General features: G+C 20.8%; 5 protein-coding genes across 5 annotated transcripts; 1 reads left to right on the top strand and 4 right to left on the bottom strand. All coding sequences in view use genetic code 6, as the record gives it.

The window, feature by feature from the left end:
• The first annotated feature begins 1,787 nt into the window (after positions 1 to 1,787).
• TTHERM_00383610 (citrate (Si)-synthase) lies at positions 1,788 to 5,207 on the top strand. The gene is made up of 6 exons (XM_001015546.2): positions 1,788 to 2,187; positions 2,256 to 2,352; positions 2,556 to 2,683; positions 2,878 to 3,038; positions 3,617 to 4,886; positions 4,975 to 5,207. Exons 1-5 carry the CDS (start codon positions 1,843 to 1,845, stop codon positions 4,254 to 4,256), a joined length of 1,371 nt encoding a protein of 456 aa, XP_001015546.2. The 5' UTR covers positions 1,788 to 1,842; the 3' UTR covers positions 4,257 to 4,886; positions 4,975 to 5,207.
• Positions 5,208 to 6,070: 863 nt separating this feature from the next.
• On the bottom strand, positions 6,071 to 8,218 carry TTHERM_00383600 (hypothetical protein; the record flags this gene model as incomplete). Its single annotated transcript, XM_001015545.2, has 9 exons — positions 7,860 to 8,218; positions 7,664 to 7,786; positions 7,325 to 7,470; positions 7,152 to 7,257; positions 6,762 to 7,080; positions 6,642 to 6,704; positions 6,404 to 6,574; positions 6,226 to 6,348; positions 6,071 to 6,163 (listed from the first exon to the last, which is right to left on the bottom strand). The coding sequence occupies exons 1-9, from the start codon at positions 8,084 to 8,086 to the stop codon at positions 6,071 to 6,073; spliced, it is 1,371 nt and encodes a 456-aa protein (XP_001015545.2). The 5' UTR covers positions 8,087 to 8,218.
• A 69-nt stretch (positions 8,219 to 8,287) lies between these two features.
• TTHERM_000383599 (hypothetical protein) lies at positions 8,288 to 9,247 on the bottom strand (the record flags this gene model as incomplete). Its single annotated transcript, XM_012797536.1, has 3 exons — positions 8,288 to 8,360; positions 8,764 to 8,956; positions 9,094 to 9,247. 3 exons carry the CDS (start codon positions 9,245 to 9,247, stop codon positions 8,288 to 8,290), a joined length of 420 nt encoding a protein of 139 aa, XP_012652990.1.
• Positions 9,248 to 11,147: 1,900 nt separating this feature from the next.
• Positions 11,148 to 12,246, bottom strand: TTHERM_00383590 (hypothetical protein; the record flags this gene model as incomplete). The annotated part of the gene is made up of 4 exons (XM_001015544.2): positions 11,148 to 11,174; positions 11,449 to 11,460; positions 11,610 to 11,959; positions 12,189 to 12,246. 4 exons carry the CDS (start codon positions 12,244 to 12,246, stop codon positions 11,148 to 11,150), a joined length of 447 nt encoding a protein of 148 aa, XP_001015544.2.
• A 1,568-nt stretch (positions 12,247 to 13,814) lies between these two features.
• TTHERM_00383580 (hypothetical protein) lies at positions 13,815 to 14,297 on the bottom strand (the record flags this gene model as incomplete). The annotated part of the gene is made up of 1 exon (XM_001015543.1): positions 13,815 to 14,297. The coding sequence occupies one exon, from the start codon at positions 14,295 to 14,297 to the stop codon at positions 13,815 to 13,817; it is 483 nt and encodes a 160-aa protein (XP_001015543.1).
• Positions 14,298 to 14,975: the final 678 nt, after the last annotated feature.

Genomic DNA, 14,975 nt, shown 5'->3' with positions numbered 1-14,975 from the left:
GTTAATCAGTCAGTCGGTCTACTCATTAATATTAATTTTATTCACAAAACTATTATTTTAGTTCGTTACTAACCTCATTGAGTATTTTTTATAATTTTAAATTTATTTAATTAATTAGTAAGTTTATCAAATTTATCGATTAAAATTAGAAGTTTGCTAAATCTTATTTTAAAAAAAACTGAATTAATAGCATTTTAAATAATCTAATTTATATTTTATTTTAAAATTGTATGAATAAATCATTAAAAATTTTATTTAGTTTTACTAAATTTAAATAGAAGCAATAGATTATTTAGAATTGAAAAAATTAAATAAACAAAATGGCTCTTTAACTAGTTTATCAGTATAAAATATCTGAATTTAGTAGTAAATTTAAATAAGTATTCTGTAATTTAATAATCAAAGTATTTATTAAGTAATTTTTAGAAGCTACATCAATTCATTTTAAAAAATGTAAAATAATAAAATAGTTAATTGAAAATAAAAATTTTTATTCAAAATTTAAAACAAACAAACAAACAAATAAGAAACTAAGAAAATGCTTTTGATAATAAATTTTGAATTTCTATAAATACACCTCAAAATATTCAAAACAAAAAGAAATAAATTAAAAATTATAAATATAGAGCTGTTCTCAAATTTTAAAATTTTCAGTTGAAAGACAATTATTTTTGGAGAGAATTATTTTAAGGTTCATGGGTATATATTTTTCATATTTTTTTAATGAAAAATTATAAATATCTTTTTTGATATCAAAGGAAATATTTCAAAATATCATTATCATATCATATCATATTTAATAACAATTATTGTTATATTTTTTAAATATTTTTAAGTTATTTAATAATCAATAGTAAATTTTTAATTTTTTAACTTTATTGGACATAATGATTTAGTTTCTATTGTTTAATAAAGTAGGATTGTATTAAAGCATTTTATTTTTTGTTTTATTAAATTATTTTTATATTTGAATTATTATTTTATCTATTTTAATATAATAATAAAATATTATAATTAGTAAATTTCAGCAGCCAAACTTGTTTTTATTTGAGAGCACATAAGAATGATTATTAATAAAATACAATTTTGTTAATTACTTACTTGTTTGTTTGTATTAAATTCAAAATGGTTTGAATTTCATCAAGTTAAATATAAAATAAAATATTTCAATTATTTCTTTGAATATCTGTTTAATTAATAAATTTGTAAAAAATTTTAATAAAAATATAAAGAAAATATTAAATAATAAAATTATTTATATTCAAATTTATCTTTTCTTTAGATTTTTCAATAAAATCATAAAACAGCTTTATAAGAAATTCGAATTCATTTTTTCAATAAAAATATTTAAAATAATAATTTTTTTATGAAACTTTTAAAAATATTTTACCATCTTTTTTGCAGGAGAGCCAAATAAAAAAACATATAATAATATTAAATTAAACTCGACAGTAACATTATGAGAAAAAAAATATTTTAACCATCTCCTTAAACCTTAAAAAAAATATATGAATTATTTATTGAATGATTAATTCTAAGTAATTTATGAAAATCTAAATTATAATTGAAAATATTTTAAAATAAGATTTATAATCGAATTTTTATTTTTTTTCAAATATAATTTAATTTAAAATGGTATGTATACATGAAATTTCTTAATTTAATTATCAATTATGACCACATTTCTAAAAATCTTACAGGCACAAATTACTTCTGTCAAAAATTATGTAAAAATTAAATTAGAAGTTTAACAATTTTATTTAAAGATTAAATATTTTATAGGAAATATATTCTAAATAAAGCCTAAAAAATATAAATGATAAAACTAATATAGAATAAGCTATGATATGGATCAACTCAATATGTCCGTTTTCTATTAATAGATTGAATGGAGTAGTTAAATAAGAAATAAAAAATAAAAAATTATATTGCGGGGATGATGTAATTAGTAGATTAAGGATTGGTATGATCTAATTAGTTAGATTTTGCAATATACGTCACTGTTCGGAAAAGAGATAGATTCAAATGGAATACTTTCAATAGTTTCTAATAACTTTACAAGAAATCAATACATTTCACGTCTTATTAGAAAAGCAGTAGAAACAAAAAAATAAAAAAAATAACAAAAAAAGAAAGAAAGAAAAAGAATAAAGAAAAATAAACTTTGAAAGAATTAAAGAAAAAGAAGTACTTAATTTATAAATAAATAGTTTGCATATAATTTTTAATAACCATTTTTTCTAAAACTAAAGTAGACATTTGCTAAAATGGAGAGAATCTCAGAAATTAATTAACAAGTTAACAAAAACGATGTTAACAAAAAGGACACCCTTACCATCACTGACAGAAAGGGTAATTGTTTAAATTTCCTTTCTCCTTATTTATGGAGCTTTGTCTCCGGTCTCCTACTTGACTTTTCTTCTCCTTTCTCTTTATTTATTTTTTAAAAAATCTTAAAACTACTACTGAAAGAAACTAACTTTTTGTATACATTTTTGGAGCAATAATAAAAATAAAGTAAAATGAGATTAAAACGATCTACTTACATAAAATAGGTAATACTTTCGAATTGAAGATCCACAATAACGAATTCATCTAAGCAAATGACTTGCTCAAAGTTGGATTAAAAGACGAAGGAGTTTTACGTAGTTATGATCCTGGTTATATGAATACCATATGTTGTGTAATTAATTACTTATTTCGAAAACTTGATTTACACAATAATTCATGATAAATATGGATAATTTTCAAAATTAAGTTGCTGATAGAATCATTTAAAGATAGCAAATCGAAATATAAATGATAGATCATCAAACTTTAAAATTAAAACATAGATTTGACTTATATTCATTCTTTTTAAACGGAAAATTAAAATAGACTTCCAAGATCAGTTATATCGATGGTGACAAAGGTATTTTAGAATACAGAGGTTATCCTATTGAACAATTGGCTGAAAAGTCTAACTTCCTTGAAGTTGCCTTCCTCTTGATCTACGGAGAACTTCCCACTCCTTCTCAATTCTAAATCTGGAAGAACAAGTAAGAAAACTTCTCAAAAATTTATTTTGAATAAATAAATAGATCTATTTATTTCCTCTTTATTTACAATTAAAATTCTATCTCGTTTTAAGTGACGCAATCTAAATACGTAGATCATTCATTTCTTAAATAATCAACCGATATAATTAATAACAATCAATATTATTTATTTTTTCTTTTTATAATTCATTCAGCGATAATCAAATAAACAAATTATAAAAATTAGCTGACTGATTCTATTTTATTTATTTATTTAATCGAAATAAACTAACTTTTATTATTATATTTCCACATATCATATATAAAATAAACTAACACTTGATTAAACCAATAAATAAATAGCAACTAATTAAGCCATCGCCAAAAGTGCAAGCATAAAAACAAACTAAGCAAATATTCTATAATATTTACTATAAACCACACAAATAAAATAATAAATAAAATAGGATTTAAAAAATTAGCTTAAAGCTGGAAATAAATAGATAGATAAACAAACCAATATGGTTTAAATAATCTTAATTTGCTTTCAAAAGATATTTGATTTTTACTTATTCACTTTTATTTTTTAAATTTAATAGAATTTAAACACACACTTTTGTCCACTAAGATATCAATCAAATGATGAAGTCTTTCAGATACGATGCCCATCCTATGGGTATGCTTGTTTCTACCATAGCCGCTACTTCAACATTCCACCCTGAAGCAAACCCTGCTTTATCTGGTTAAAATATTTATGAAGACTCTACTGTTAGAAACAAATAAATTCATAGAATTCTTGGTAACATCACAACTATTGCTGCTAACTGTTACAGACACAGAATCGGTCGTTCCCATAACAAGCCTCATCCTAAATTGGACTACGTTGAAAACTTCCTTTACATGTTAGATCGTTTGAATGAAAATAAATATTTACCTCATCCTAAATTAGTTAAGGCTTTGGATATTTTATTCATCTTACACGCAGAACATGAATTAAATTGTTCTACTGCTGCCATCCGTCATTTATGCTCATCAGGAGTCGATGTTTATTCATGCATTTCTGGTGCTGCTGCTGCTCTCTATGGACCCAAGCATGTAATAATTAAATTTTAATTTATATTCTTCTTAACAATAAATAAGCTGAAATATTTAAATTTCCAGTAGTTTAGTTATAAAAATTATAAAGCAAAAGTAAAAAAAGCATTCTTAAATAAGGAATATGAAAATATGAATTGGTGAAATGCAAATTAAAAATAAAGAAAGAAAGAAATTAGCAATAATATAAAATAAATAAAGATTTGAATGAATTAATTTACTTTAATTGATATTAGCAAAGCATTGAAAAATAAATTGTTTATAAACAATTTAATTTTATTAATAAAGGGTGGTGCCAATGAAGCTGTCTTAAGAATGTTAAATCAAATTGGTAAGAAGGAAAATATTCCTCAATTTATTCAAGATGTCAAAGACCGTAAGAAATTATTATTTGGTTTTGGTCACAGAGTTTATAAGAGCTACGATCCTAGAGCTAAAATTATCAAGAGAGTTGCTGATGAAGTCTTTGAAATTGTTGGAAAGGAACCTCTTGTTGAAATAGCTATTGAATTAGAAAAGATTGCTTTATCTGACGAATATTTTGTTAAGAGAAAACTCTACCCCAACGTTGACTTTTACAGTGGTGTTATCTACAAAGCTATGGGCTTCCCCACTGATATGTTCCCTGTCCTCTTCACTATTCCTAGAGTTGCTGGTTGGTTAGCCCACTGGAACGAGTTCGTTAATGATCCTGAAAATAAGATTGTTCGTCCTCGTCAAAATTATCAAGGTCTTTCTAACAAGGATTATGTTGATATCTCCCAACGTTAAGAAGTAATTAATTCTTTAAATAATATAAATTTAAATATTTTATCAAGTAAATAAACCATTCATTAACTTACTTTATTAAATAAAATAAAAGAAATCTTCATACTTAGATGCATACAAAAGTGCTACTTCTAGAAGAAGATAAGTTTCTGTCGAATATACAGCCTAACGTAAAGAAGCCAAGCAAAGTGCTACTTAAGCTTGAGGGAAAATATAAATATTATTTAAATACCTCTAAAAACTTAATATATAATAAATTTTACTCCATCAAATTTATATAAAATATATTCTAATTGTATTATTTCCTTTTTTTCTAAATAGTTATTCAATTCTTTCTATTCATTCATTCATTCATTCATTCATCTACAGCTATAAGTTTCATAAAAATAATGGTTTTAAAAGCTGTCAAAATATAAACTTAAATTGAAAAGATACTAAATTAAAACAAGAAACATTTTAATGTATTATTAGATTTATTTTTAAATACAAATTTAAATTCAATTTTATAGGTGTTAATTCATTAAATAAAGAAGTTGTTTGTTTGATTAAAATTAAAAAAAGAAAAATCTAAATTTTAATTTTAGGAAAACATAAAAAATATTTTAAGTAAAATGTATATATGTATTTTAATATTAAATACCAATATGACATGTTTAATTAACTTTATTGAACTTTATGAAAAATATATTATAAGTTTTAATGTAAAAATTATGCCTTCGAATATAAAAAAGAAGATTGAGTAATCAATTTTCAAAATTCTGAAATTTTAGGTTGGAAATAATGATAGATCTTAAGATTAAATAAAACAGAATTTCAACAAGTTTTTAATAAAATTTAAAATTTAATAATTGAAAAGTGAACATTTAAAGTTAATTTTAATTAAAATTAATCCTTAAAATATGATTTAAGAAATCAAAAATTAATATAAAATTGATATTTTTTAATATTTAAAATTTTATTAATAATTAAAAATAAATGATTAATCTTTAATGTTAAAATCTGCTTATTAAAACTAAAATTAAATAATTTTTATTTTGAATCAAATTATTTTAAGCTTTTAGAATTTTTATTTATTTTTAGTGATTGCTTCAAGCTATCTCTTAATTTAAAAGATAAATTTGAAATAACTTAATATTTAATAAATAATACTGAATAAATATTCAATTTTTTTTATAGTTTTTATCAAAATGTCATCTTGATGCTAATTAATTTTTGTCATTAAGAGGTAATCCTTTTAAATCGTTTTTTTGAACTTTATATTTCTTGACATAAGGAGCTATAACCTAAATATCATTTTATGTTAAAATATTATAAATTTTCATTCATAATTTGTAATTATTTTTACTTGTAATGAACCCGATTTAGTAGGTTTAGATGCTTCTATTACCTTTAAGCCGTTTAAATTTGAAGTACTATTAGATGCAATAGCTTTAAAGTTATTTAAGCTGTCATAAGCTTCTTGCAATTCCTGTAAAAAAATAAACAAAAACTTAATATCAATTGAATATTTTCACAAATTTTACTTTTTCTCTTCTATCTAGCTAAACCTATATATCTTATTTTTCTTTAGATACATGATCTAATATTTTTTATTACTATTTAATATCAACTTTAAATTGTTTTTTTGATGCATTTATGCTATCATCTACGATTTTTAAGTGATTCTACAATTTAAAAATATTCTCTTCATTGATCTAATTTAATAATTAATAAATTTATTGTATTTTCATTCATAAAATAGAAAAATAAAATGCTTTTTACTTTTAGCACGTGAAATTTGCCTTTGTCTTTTTCATCTTCTATTTTAATTTCTATTCTTTCATCCTTGATTACAAAGAAATTTTATCTTAAAATGCAACTTCTTTAATTAAAATAAATTACTTTTGCCAAACTTTCAAAGGGAGCAAAAGGAACACCAAATTATTTACACACTTCTTCATGTCTTAATTTAAGTTTTTCAGTGTGTTCTTATGTTTTTTTAAAACCTTTTTCATTATCTTTTAAAACCCTTCTAGCTTCTCTGATAAGACTCTTTAAATGCATAGTTTCATCTCTAAGCATTTTAATTTTGGTGCTCTCTTTATTTGATTGCATAGTCCTTTCTTATTCTCTCTTTATATAAAGCAAATTTTTATTGAACACCTTAGCCTCATTTAATTAATAATCTATTTCTTTCAGCGATTACTACCATTAATTAACTCTGTTTAGAATAAAAATAAAAAATTTATTAGGTTTTTTAAAATTAAATTCTAATATGATTAATATATGTACCTGTTGGAACTAAATTCTTAATCCTAATTTGCATACATTGCTATTTATTTCGTATAAAACTCTAATTATTATTTAGCATTTTCTAACTCACTTTCATTGACGTCCCCTATATTATAAAGAGAAGAAAAGTATTATTATTATTATTATTATTATTATAGAAAATTAAATAATACTTCTTGTTTATTCTTAATTTAATGCTGGCTTTTCATTCTTTTTTACTTTAAACTTCTCTAAAGTTTCATCTAATTGAATACTCATTTGCCTAAGTTAAGCTAATAACTTATCGTTTTATATCTTTAGTTTGTGCACTTCTTACTATCTATCAATAAAAATATTTCGTAAATCTAAAAGATTTTAGTATATAATATTAATTTCTATTGTAAAATTTTTGAATTTAAACTAAGTCATATTTTATTTAGTTCAATCATTCCACTTTAAACAAATAGTGATCTAATCAAATTCCAGTTCGTTTAAATCAAGATTTTCAAATGATTGATTAATTAATTATTTACTGTTGCTTTAGCCTTTAAGCTACTTAACCACTTGTGCAATTTTCACATTTCTTTTTTATAACTTATGGTGCTGCTGCAGATGCCTACTATTATTGGCTAGGAGATTTTGCTTAATCAGGATTCCTGTAATTAGTATTTAAATTAAAGAAGGCTTTAAAAATTAGTCAGAGCATTAAAACTCTTTCAATTTATTTACAAATATGATTTATATTCGAAGTTATTCATTTCTAATGAATTATCTTAGTGCTGAAAATCTTATTGCTCATTATGATTCTCTTAATATTAGTGGTGATTATTCTAATCCTGTATTACCATGTCATTTTAATCAAGCAAATGCTAATTTTATTAAAGGGAATTATTTCTAGGTGTTGTCTATACTTCTATTTCCTTGTGCTAAACAGATTAATCTTAAGAGTTAGCCATTTCTGTAAATTAATTTTAAAATTTTTGTATCTTTTATGTTTAAGTTGTTATTGTTTGTATATTATATTAGGTGCTGATATTTTTTAATTAATGCTTTGTTTCCACTATTAATTAATAAAATTTGCAAATTTGATCAAATCAATATTTTTATTATTTTTCTTATAATGAACTTGCTTTATAACTCCTACAGTTTTACATATTTCAAGCATAGCAAATAAGGTCTTCTTATTTTTAATAGTTCATTAAAACAGTACTTTTCAATCCATTTTAAATCCTGTATTTTTAAAAATATAAACTACATATGAATTTAATCTAGCACTTAGAAACATATAATCTTAGCTTATACTTCAAATAAATAAATAGATATTTTTAGTGCATCTTGCTGATCACAAAAAATATTCTATTTAATTTTTTTATACCATAAAGTCAAAAATTATAAGTAATTTTAATCAAACAAACAAACAAACGAATGGATTTCTAAAAAATTTAAAACATAAAATTATTTTCCAAAATTTTTCATAGACTATAGATTTAAACTTATCATTTCATTAAAATATTCTATTTAACTTTTTTATTTTTATCTTTTTAATATTTTTGTCTTAAGGGTTCTTCTCACCATTTTAATCTTTTAACTTTTCTCTACCTTGTCTTATTTATTTTCAACTTATTTTAAATACCCTACATCTTTCTTGTTCTCTTCTTCTTTCTTATTTCTTTCATCTTTTATTTTCTTCATTTATATTGTTTCCTAAGATCTGCTTTTCTCCTTCATCTTTTTTGTTTCCCTTGTCCTTATTTTCTCCTTAATCTTTCTTTTTTCCTTATCCTAATTTTCACCTTCATTTTTCTTGTTACCTTTTTTGTTATTATCTTCATTTAGGATTAAAAAAAACATTTAGTGTAACTTATTTGATAAAACAGCTTTTAGCTTTAAGTTTCTGGTAGTATTTTTTTTTAAAGAATAGTCCTTATTCATACAAAATAAGATTAAAACTATTGTATATCACCAGTGTGTTTTTCCAATCTTTACAATTCTATTTCAACAAAATTAATTTCAGCTTCAGTTTATTGAGAACATTCTTTGACAGGGTTAGACTGTTCATCAACATAGACAAAAGATATTGTAAATAAAGTAATCAAAGCTAAGCAAGTAATTTTCATATTTTTCAACTATTTTTTTAGATTTATTTATAATTTTTTTTTTTTAATTGATTAAACCATGAAACAATTTAAAAATACGAAAAATAAATAAATAAAATGAAACTTTAATTAATTGATTGATAAGTATTTTTTTTACTGTTATTTTAAATTTTTACTAATCACTCCATAAAATATAATAAATATTTAGTAAAAAAAATAAAAATATTTCATACTTTTCTATTTTTTATATCAACCAATATTGTATTTAAATGGTTTGTTTTTTACTGAAATTCTAAAAGTTTAATTTTTACTATAAATTTATTTTTAAAGACATGAAATCATTTATATTTTTTAGTAATTTAATAATAATAAAAATAATTAAAACCCAAAATGTTTTTTAAAAAGTTAAAAATTTTAGACATACATATTAAATAATATATTTATTTTTAATAATTAAAACTATCAAATTTATTTAGAGATGATATTTGTTTATTTTTAAAAGTTATTAATTTGATTGGCTAAAAAATAAACAAGAACCACATAAACTTAAAATAAACTTATTTTATTGTTTTTTTACATTAATCTCTTAAAAAAAAAATATTTTTCAATATAATAAAGCAAAAACAGCAAAAGTAAATGCAAAAACTAATGATTTTCCGCCAGAAATAACACCTTGTTCAGCTTTAGTAGTTTTGCCATTTTGATCTTAGTTACACTTTCATCTTTATTGTCACCTTTATTTTCAGATGGAGCGAATTTATCAAAGCATTTAACAATATTAGATAAAGCCGTTTTGAGCTCTGAGTTTTCGGTAGTACATTAATTTTTAATGCATTGCCCTTTTTCATAAGTAGAATTAGTTTTATTACAACCAAAAATACATTGAGATACTGGAGAAATTTCTTTTTAACAGGCTTTATCTTCCTCATTTCTACAAACTATTATAGCATTAGGTTGCGTGCGATACACATTTCATAAGCTCTTTTTATTAATCAGCATAGACAACAGACATTCCAAGTAAAGCAATTAAAGCAACGCAAATTATTCTCATATTTTTCAACTGTTTTTTTTTAGATTTTAATTTTATTTTTTTATTTTAATTGATTTAACATATAATATTCGGTAAATACTAATGGTGATTTAAAGTATTTAAGGAATATGAAACTTTAATTAATTGAGTGAAAAATAGTAATATTTTTGGTATTGTTATATAAAACTTTAGCTAGAACATAATAACTCGAAAGATAGATAAATTAAAATATACAAAATTAACTTAAGATATAATAAAATTAGAACTAATATATTGAATAAATTATAGATAGAACTAAAATAAAGGCATATATATATTTCAGTTATTTTGAATTTAATACCAACTAGATTTAATTAATATTAGTTATTATCAGATATATTAATTAATAATTTAATTACTGTAAACACCTCATAATTAAAAATTAAATATGTTTTCTATTGTATAAATAAAGTTAATTAATTAACACCCAATATTGAGGAAAAAGGTTTTTTTTTTTAGTGTTAATTAATGAGAAACGACAGTATATTTATTTATTATAGATTTATAAAATTTTAATTATTAAGAAATAGTTATTATTCCTGAAACTAAATACATTTAATCTAGATGAATGATGAATGGAAGTATTCTAATTATTTTGCATACCTTAATAATTTATAGCTCTCTTAAGCTTAATATAATTAAAAGCTTATTTTAATAAATATGAAACAAGATCGCATCTACTTTATTTTTAAACATGTAGTTAATACTTCATCCTTCATAAACGACCAAATTTAAGCAGATGTTATTTATTTATTACATTTACTAAATAATCAAGGCATATTATTTTGAAATTTAGAACTTACTTATCTAAAATAAACTAATTAAAAAAAAAGAACTTGAATTGATATACCCTCATTTTTATATATTTTATAAAAATCGCTATTTATTTAGTAAATTACTAGTAATTATATTAATAAAATAAAGCAAATTACAAAAATTAGAGATAGCTTAACTTAATTTAATGGCATTTTAAGGGTTAAAAATCTATACACACACTATTTAAAACTTAATATTACTGATTTTAATAGAGTTTATTTAATATTTATTTATTTATTTCAGATTGATTAATACTTTTTCTCATCTATAATTATTAGTATTCAAAATAATTTTTTTATTTATTTAATAAAGCCATTTTCAAATAAAAAATAATTACAGTCATTTACACCTATTGTATGTATGTTTACAAGTAAATTTTATTTAAATATATAAATTAAAATATTTCTCAATTTAATAAAGCTAAATTAGATAAGGTGAGAGCAAAAACTAGTGAGTTTCCACTAGAAATAACACTTTGTTCAGATTTAAGAGTCTTACCATTTTGATATTTTGAGCAATTATCTCTCTTTTCGTCTTTTTGGCCTTCTTCAACCTTGCATTTTTTGTTTTCTTCATTCCTTTTGATACCTTCATCTTTCTTTGTTTCTTCTTCATTCTTATTTCCTTCAATTTTCTTTTCTTCTTTATTTTCTTGTTTTCTTCGTTTTTATTTAAACCTTCATCTTTCATTTCTCCTTCATCCTTATTTTCGCCTTCACCTTTATTGTCGCCTTCATTTTTATTATCTTCAGTGGGAGGGAATTTCAAGAAACATTTAATGTAGTTTGATAAAGCAGTTTTGATCTTTTAGTTTTTGGTAGTATACTTTTCTTTATAGCATTTTTTTACTGTTATTTTATAATTTATCAATCTCTTACTTACTATTATGTAATATCTTGTAAGTAAAATAAAATTCGATGAAATTAATTAATTGAAAATAAATAGAACGGGATAAATTTTAGTTATAGTTAATTAAATTTGCCTATTTTAATTATAATATCAAAGTTTATAAATTAATAATAAAAACTTTTTTAAGTTTTTACAAGAATATTTAATTATAATATATTATTTATTTACTTGTTTATTTAATGTTCCTAATGATACAGTTTATGTAAAATATAAAAATCGAGTGCATAATTTGTTTGTATAAGATGAAATTTTGACTTGATATATTTCTAAATTACTCTAAAAATATAAATACTATTAAATTTATATGAGCACATATTATTGGTTGAAATTTTATTTAAAATTAAATTATTTTTTATTTCAATTTATTTTATGATTAAATTATTAACACTCATAATGCATATGCAATGAAATAATATTATATTAAATATTATTTAACTTATGTTTTGAAAAAAGGTTATTTTTTTAAAAGTTTTTTTATTTTATGATGAAGATAAATTATCATTTTTAATGGATAAAATTAATTAAAAATGCTTAATTTACTTTATAGTACGATAGAATATGTATTCATACCTAAAAAAAATAATTAAAAATAGTTGATCATTTTGAATACAAAGCTTAAAATATTATTACTTTTTTAATTATTTTGATAATTTAAAATAAATGAAAAGTTTGCTATTTTTAAAAGACAGTGCAATTATATATATATATATATATTCTCTATCCATAATAAATTACTTCTTATAAAAAAATTTGATTAAAGTATTAATTAATATGGTATTTTTTTAATCTTATTAATTTCTTAATAATATATAATTAAAAAAATTTTGAAATCAAAAATTATAAGCAAGCTATTAATATATAATAACTTTTATTACAATAAATCCAGCCAGATGCTTTTATCTTTTTTAATGAATTTCTAGTTTAAGAAACAAATAAATATATTTGGATCTATTAGGTCCAATAATTTTAATTTGTATCATTTAATGTTAATTATCTGTAAATATATTGATTTACAGTAAATATCTTTAATTTAATTCATATAAAATAGTTACTATTACCAAAAATTTTCTATTTTAATTTTTGTAATTTATTATGTATAATTATTATTAAAATAAGTTATTTAATTTTAGAACATTTTAGATAATTTAATTATCAGCAAATTAGCAAGCATTAGTTAGTACTTAATAATATATTTAAGCTATTTTTAAACTCAATTTTAGTGATAAAAAAATAAATGAAAATATATATTTATTTTTAATTTTTTTAAAAATTCAATAAAATATTTTTTAAATTTAAAAATTCTAAACTATCATTTCATTAAAAAAATCTTTTAAATTATAACTTTCAGTAAATACATTTTTAATTAATTTTATAAATTATTTTTATGTTAATTTTGTTTTTCTAAAATGAATTTTTTCTTCAAAAAAATCTTATAACTAATATAAATTTCTAAAATAATAATAAAGATCATAATCGCCGTATTCTTTTTACAAATAATCAATTAAGAATAGTTAATAAATAAATTTTTTAGAATAACAATAATTTTATTTATAATCATAATGATTATTTTTTAATGAGTTTAATTCAATGATTATATAATCATGTTATAATAATTCATACAAGTCTTACTATAACCTATATAATATCTTTAAGATATATTTAATAAATTATTTTAAATAAATATTAGTTATTAATTTGATTGGCTAAAAAATTAACTAACAAAAACCACATAAACTTAAAAAAACTCAATGTATAGTTTACTTTTTTAAATTAATCTCTAAAAAAAAATATTTTTCAATTTAATAAAGCAAAAACAGTTAAAGTGAGTGCAAAAACTAATGAGTTTCCGCCAGAAATAGCACCTTGTTCAGCTTTAGCTGTTTTGCCATTTTGATCTTTTTGATCCTAAGAGCTATTATCTCCCTTTTAGTCTTTTTGGTCGTCCTTATTTGCACCTTCATCTTTATTTCCAGTGGGAGAGAATTTAGAGTAGCATTTAATTAAATCAGATAAACCAGTTTTGAACTCTTATTTGTCGGAAGTACATTTTTGATTAACGCATTGCCCTTATTCAAAATATTAAGTAGGAAAAGTAGTATGGCAACCAGTAAAACATTCTGAGATTTCATTAAATTTATTATTACAGGCTGTATCTTAATTATCTGTACACCTCATTTAAGCTATAGATTTCCCTACACACTAAATAAACTCATTATCTTAAGCATTGACAGCAGATATTGCAAGTAAAGCAATTAAAGCAACACAAATAATTCTCATATTTTTCAACTGTTTTTTTTAGTTTTTATTTTAATATTTTTATTTTAATTGATTTAATTATACAATATTTGGTAAATACTAACGATAATTTAAAGTATTTAAGGAGAGTGAAACTTTATTTAATTAATTGAGTGAAAAATAGTAATATTTTTGGTATTGTTATATAAAACTTTAGCATTCGCTGACTGACTAGAACATAATACCTCGAAATATAGATAAATAAAAATATACAAAATTAACTTAAGATATAATAAAATTAGAACTAATATATTGAGAAAATTTATTAATTGATCAAATCTAGATAGAACTAAAATAAAGGCATATATATATATATATTTCAGTTATTTTGAATTTAATACGAACTATATTTAATTAATATTAGTTATTATCAGATATATTAATTCATAACTTAATTACTGTAAACACCCCCATATTTAAAAAATTAAGTATGTTTTCTATTGTATAATTAGAGTTAAATAATATGGAAAATGATAAATCTTGAATAAGAAATTTGGGTTGACATTGCTTAATATTTAAGGATATATATATATATATATATATATTATAGATTTATAAAATTTTAATTATTAAGAAATAGTTATTATTCCTGAAATTAAATACATTTAATCTAGATGAATGATTAATGGAAGTATTCTAATTATTTCGCATACCTTAAAA

This window comes from Tetrahymena thermophila (assembly GCF_000189635.1).
Source record: "Tetrahymena thermophila SB210 genomic scaffold scf_8254652, whole genome shotgun sequence".
In the NCBI taxonomy this organism is placed as follows: Eukaryota; Ciliophora; class Oligohymenophorea; order Hymenostomatida; family Tetrahymenidae; genus Tetrahymena; species Tetrahymena thermophila.
This window is presented reverse-complemented; position numbering and strand designations above follow the sequence as displayed.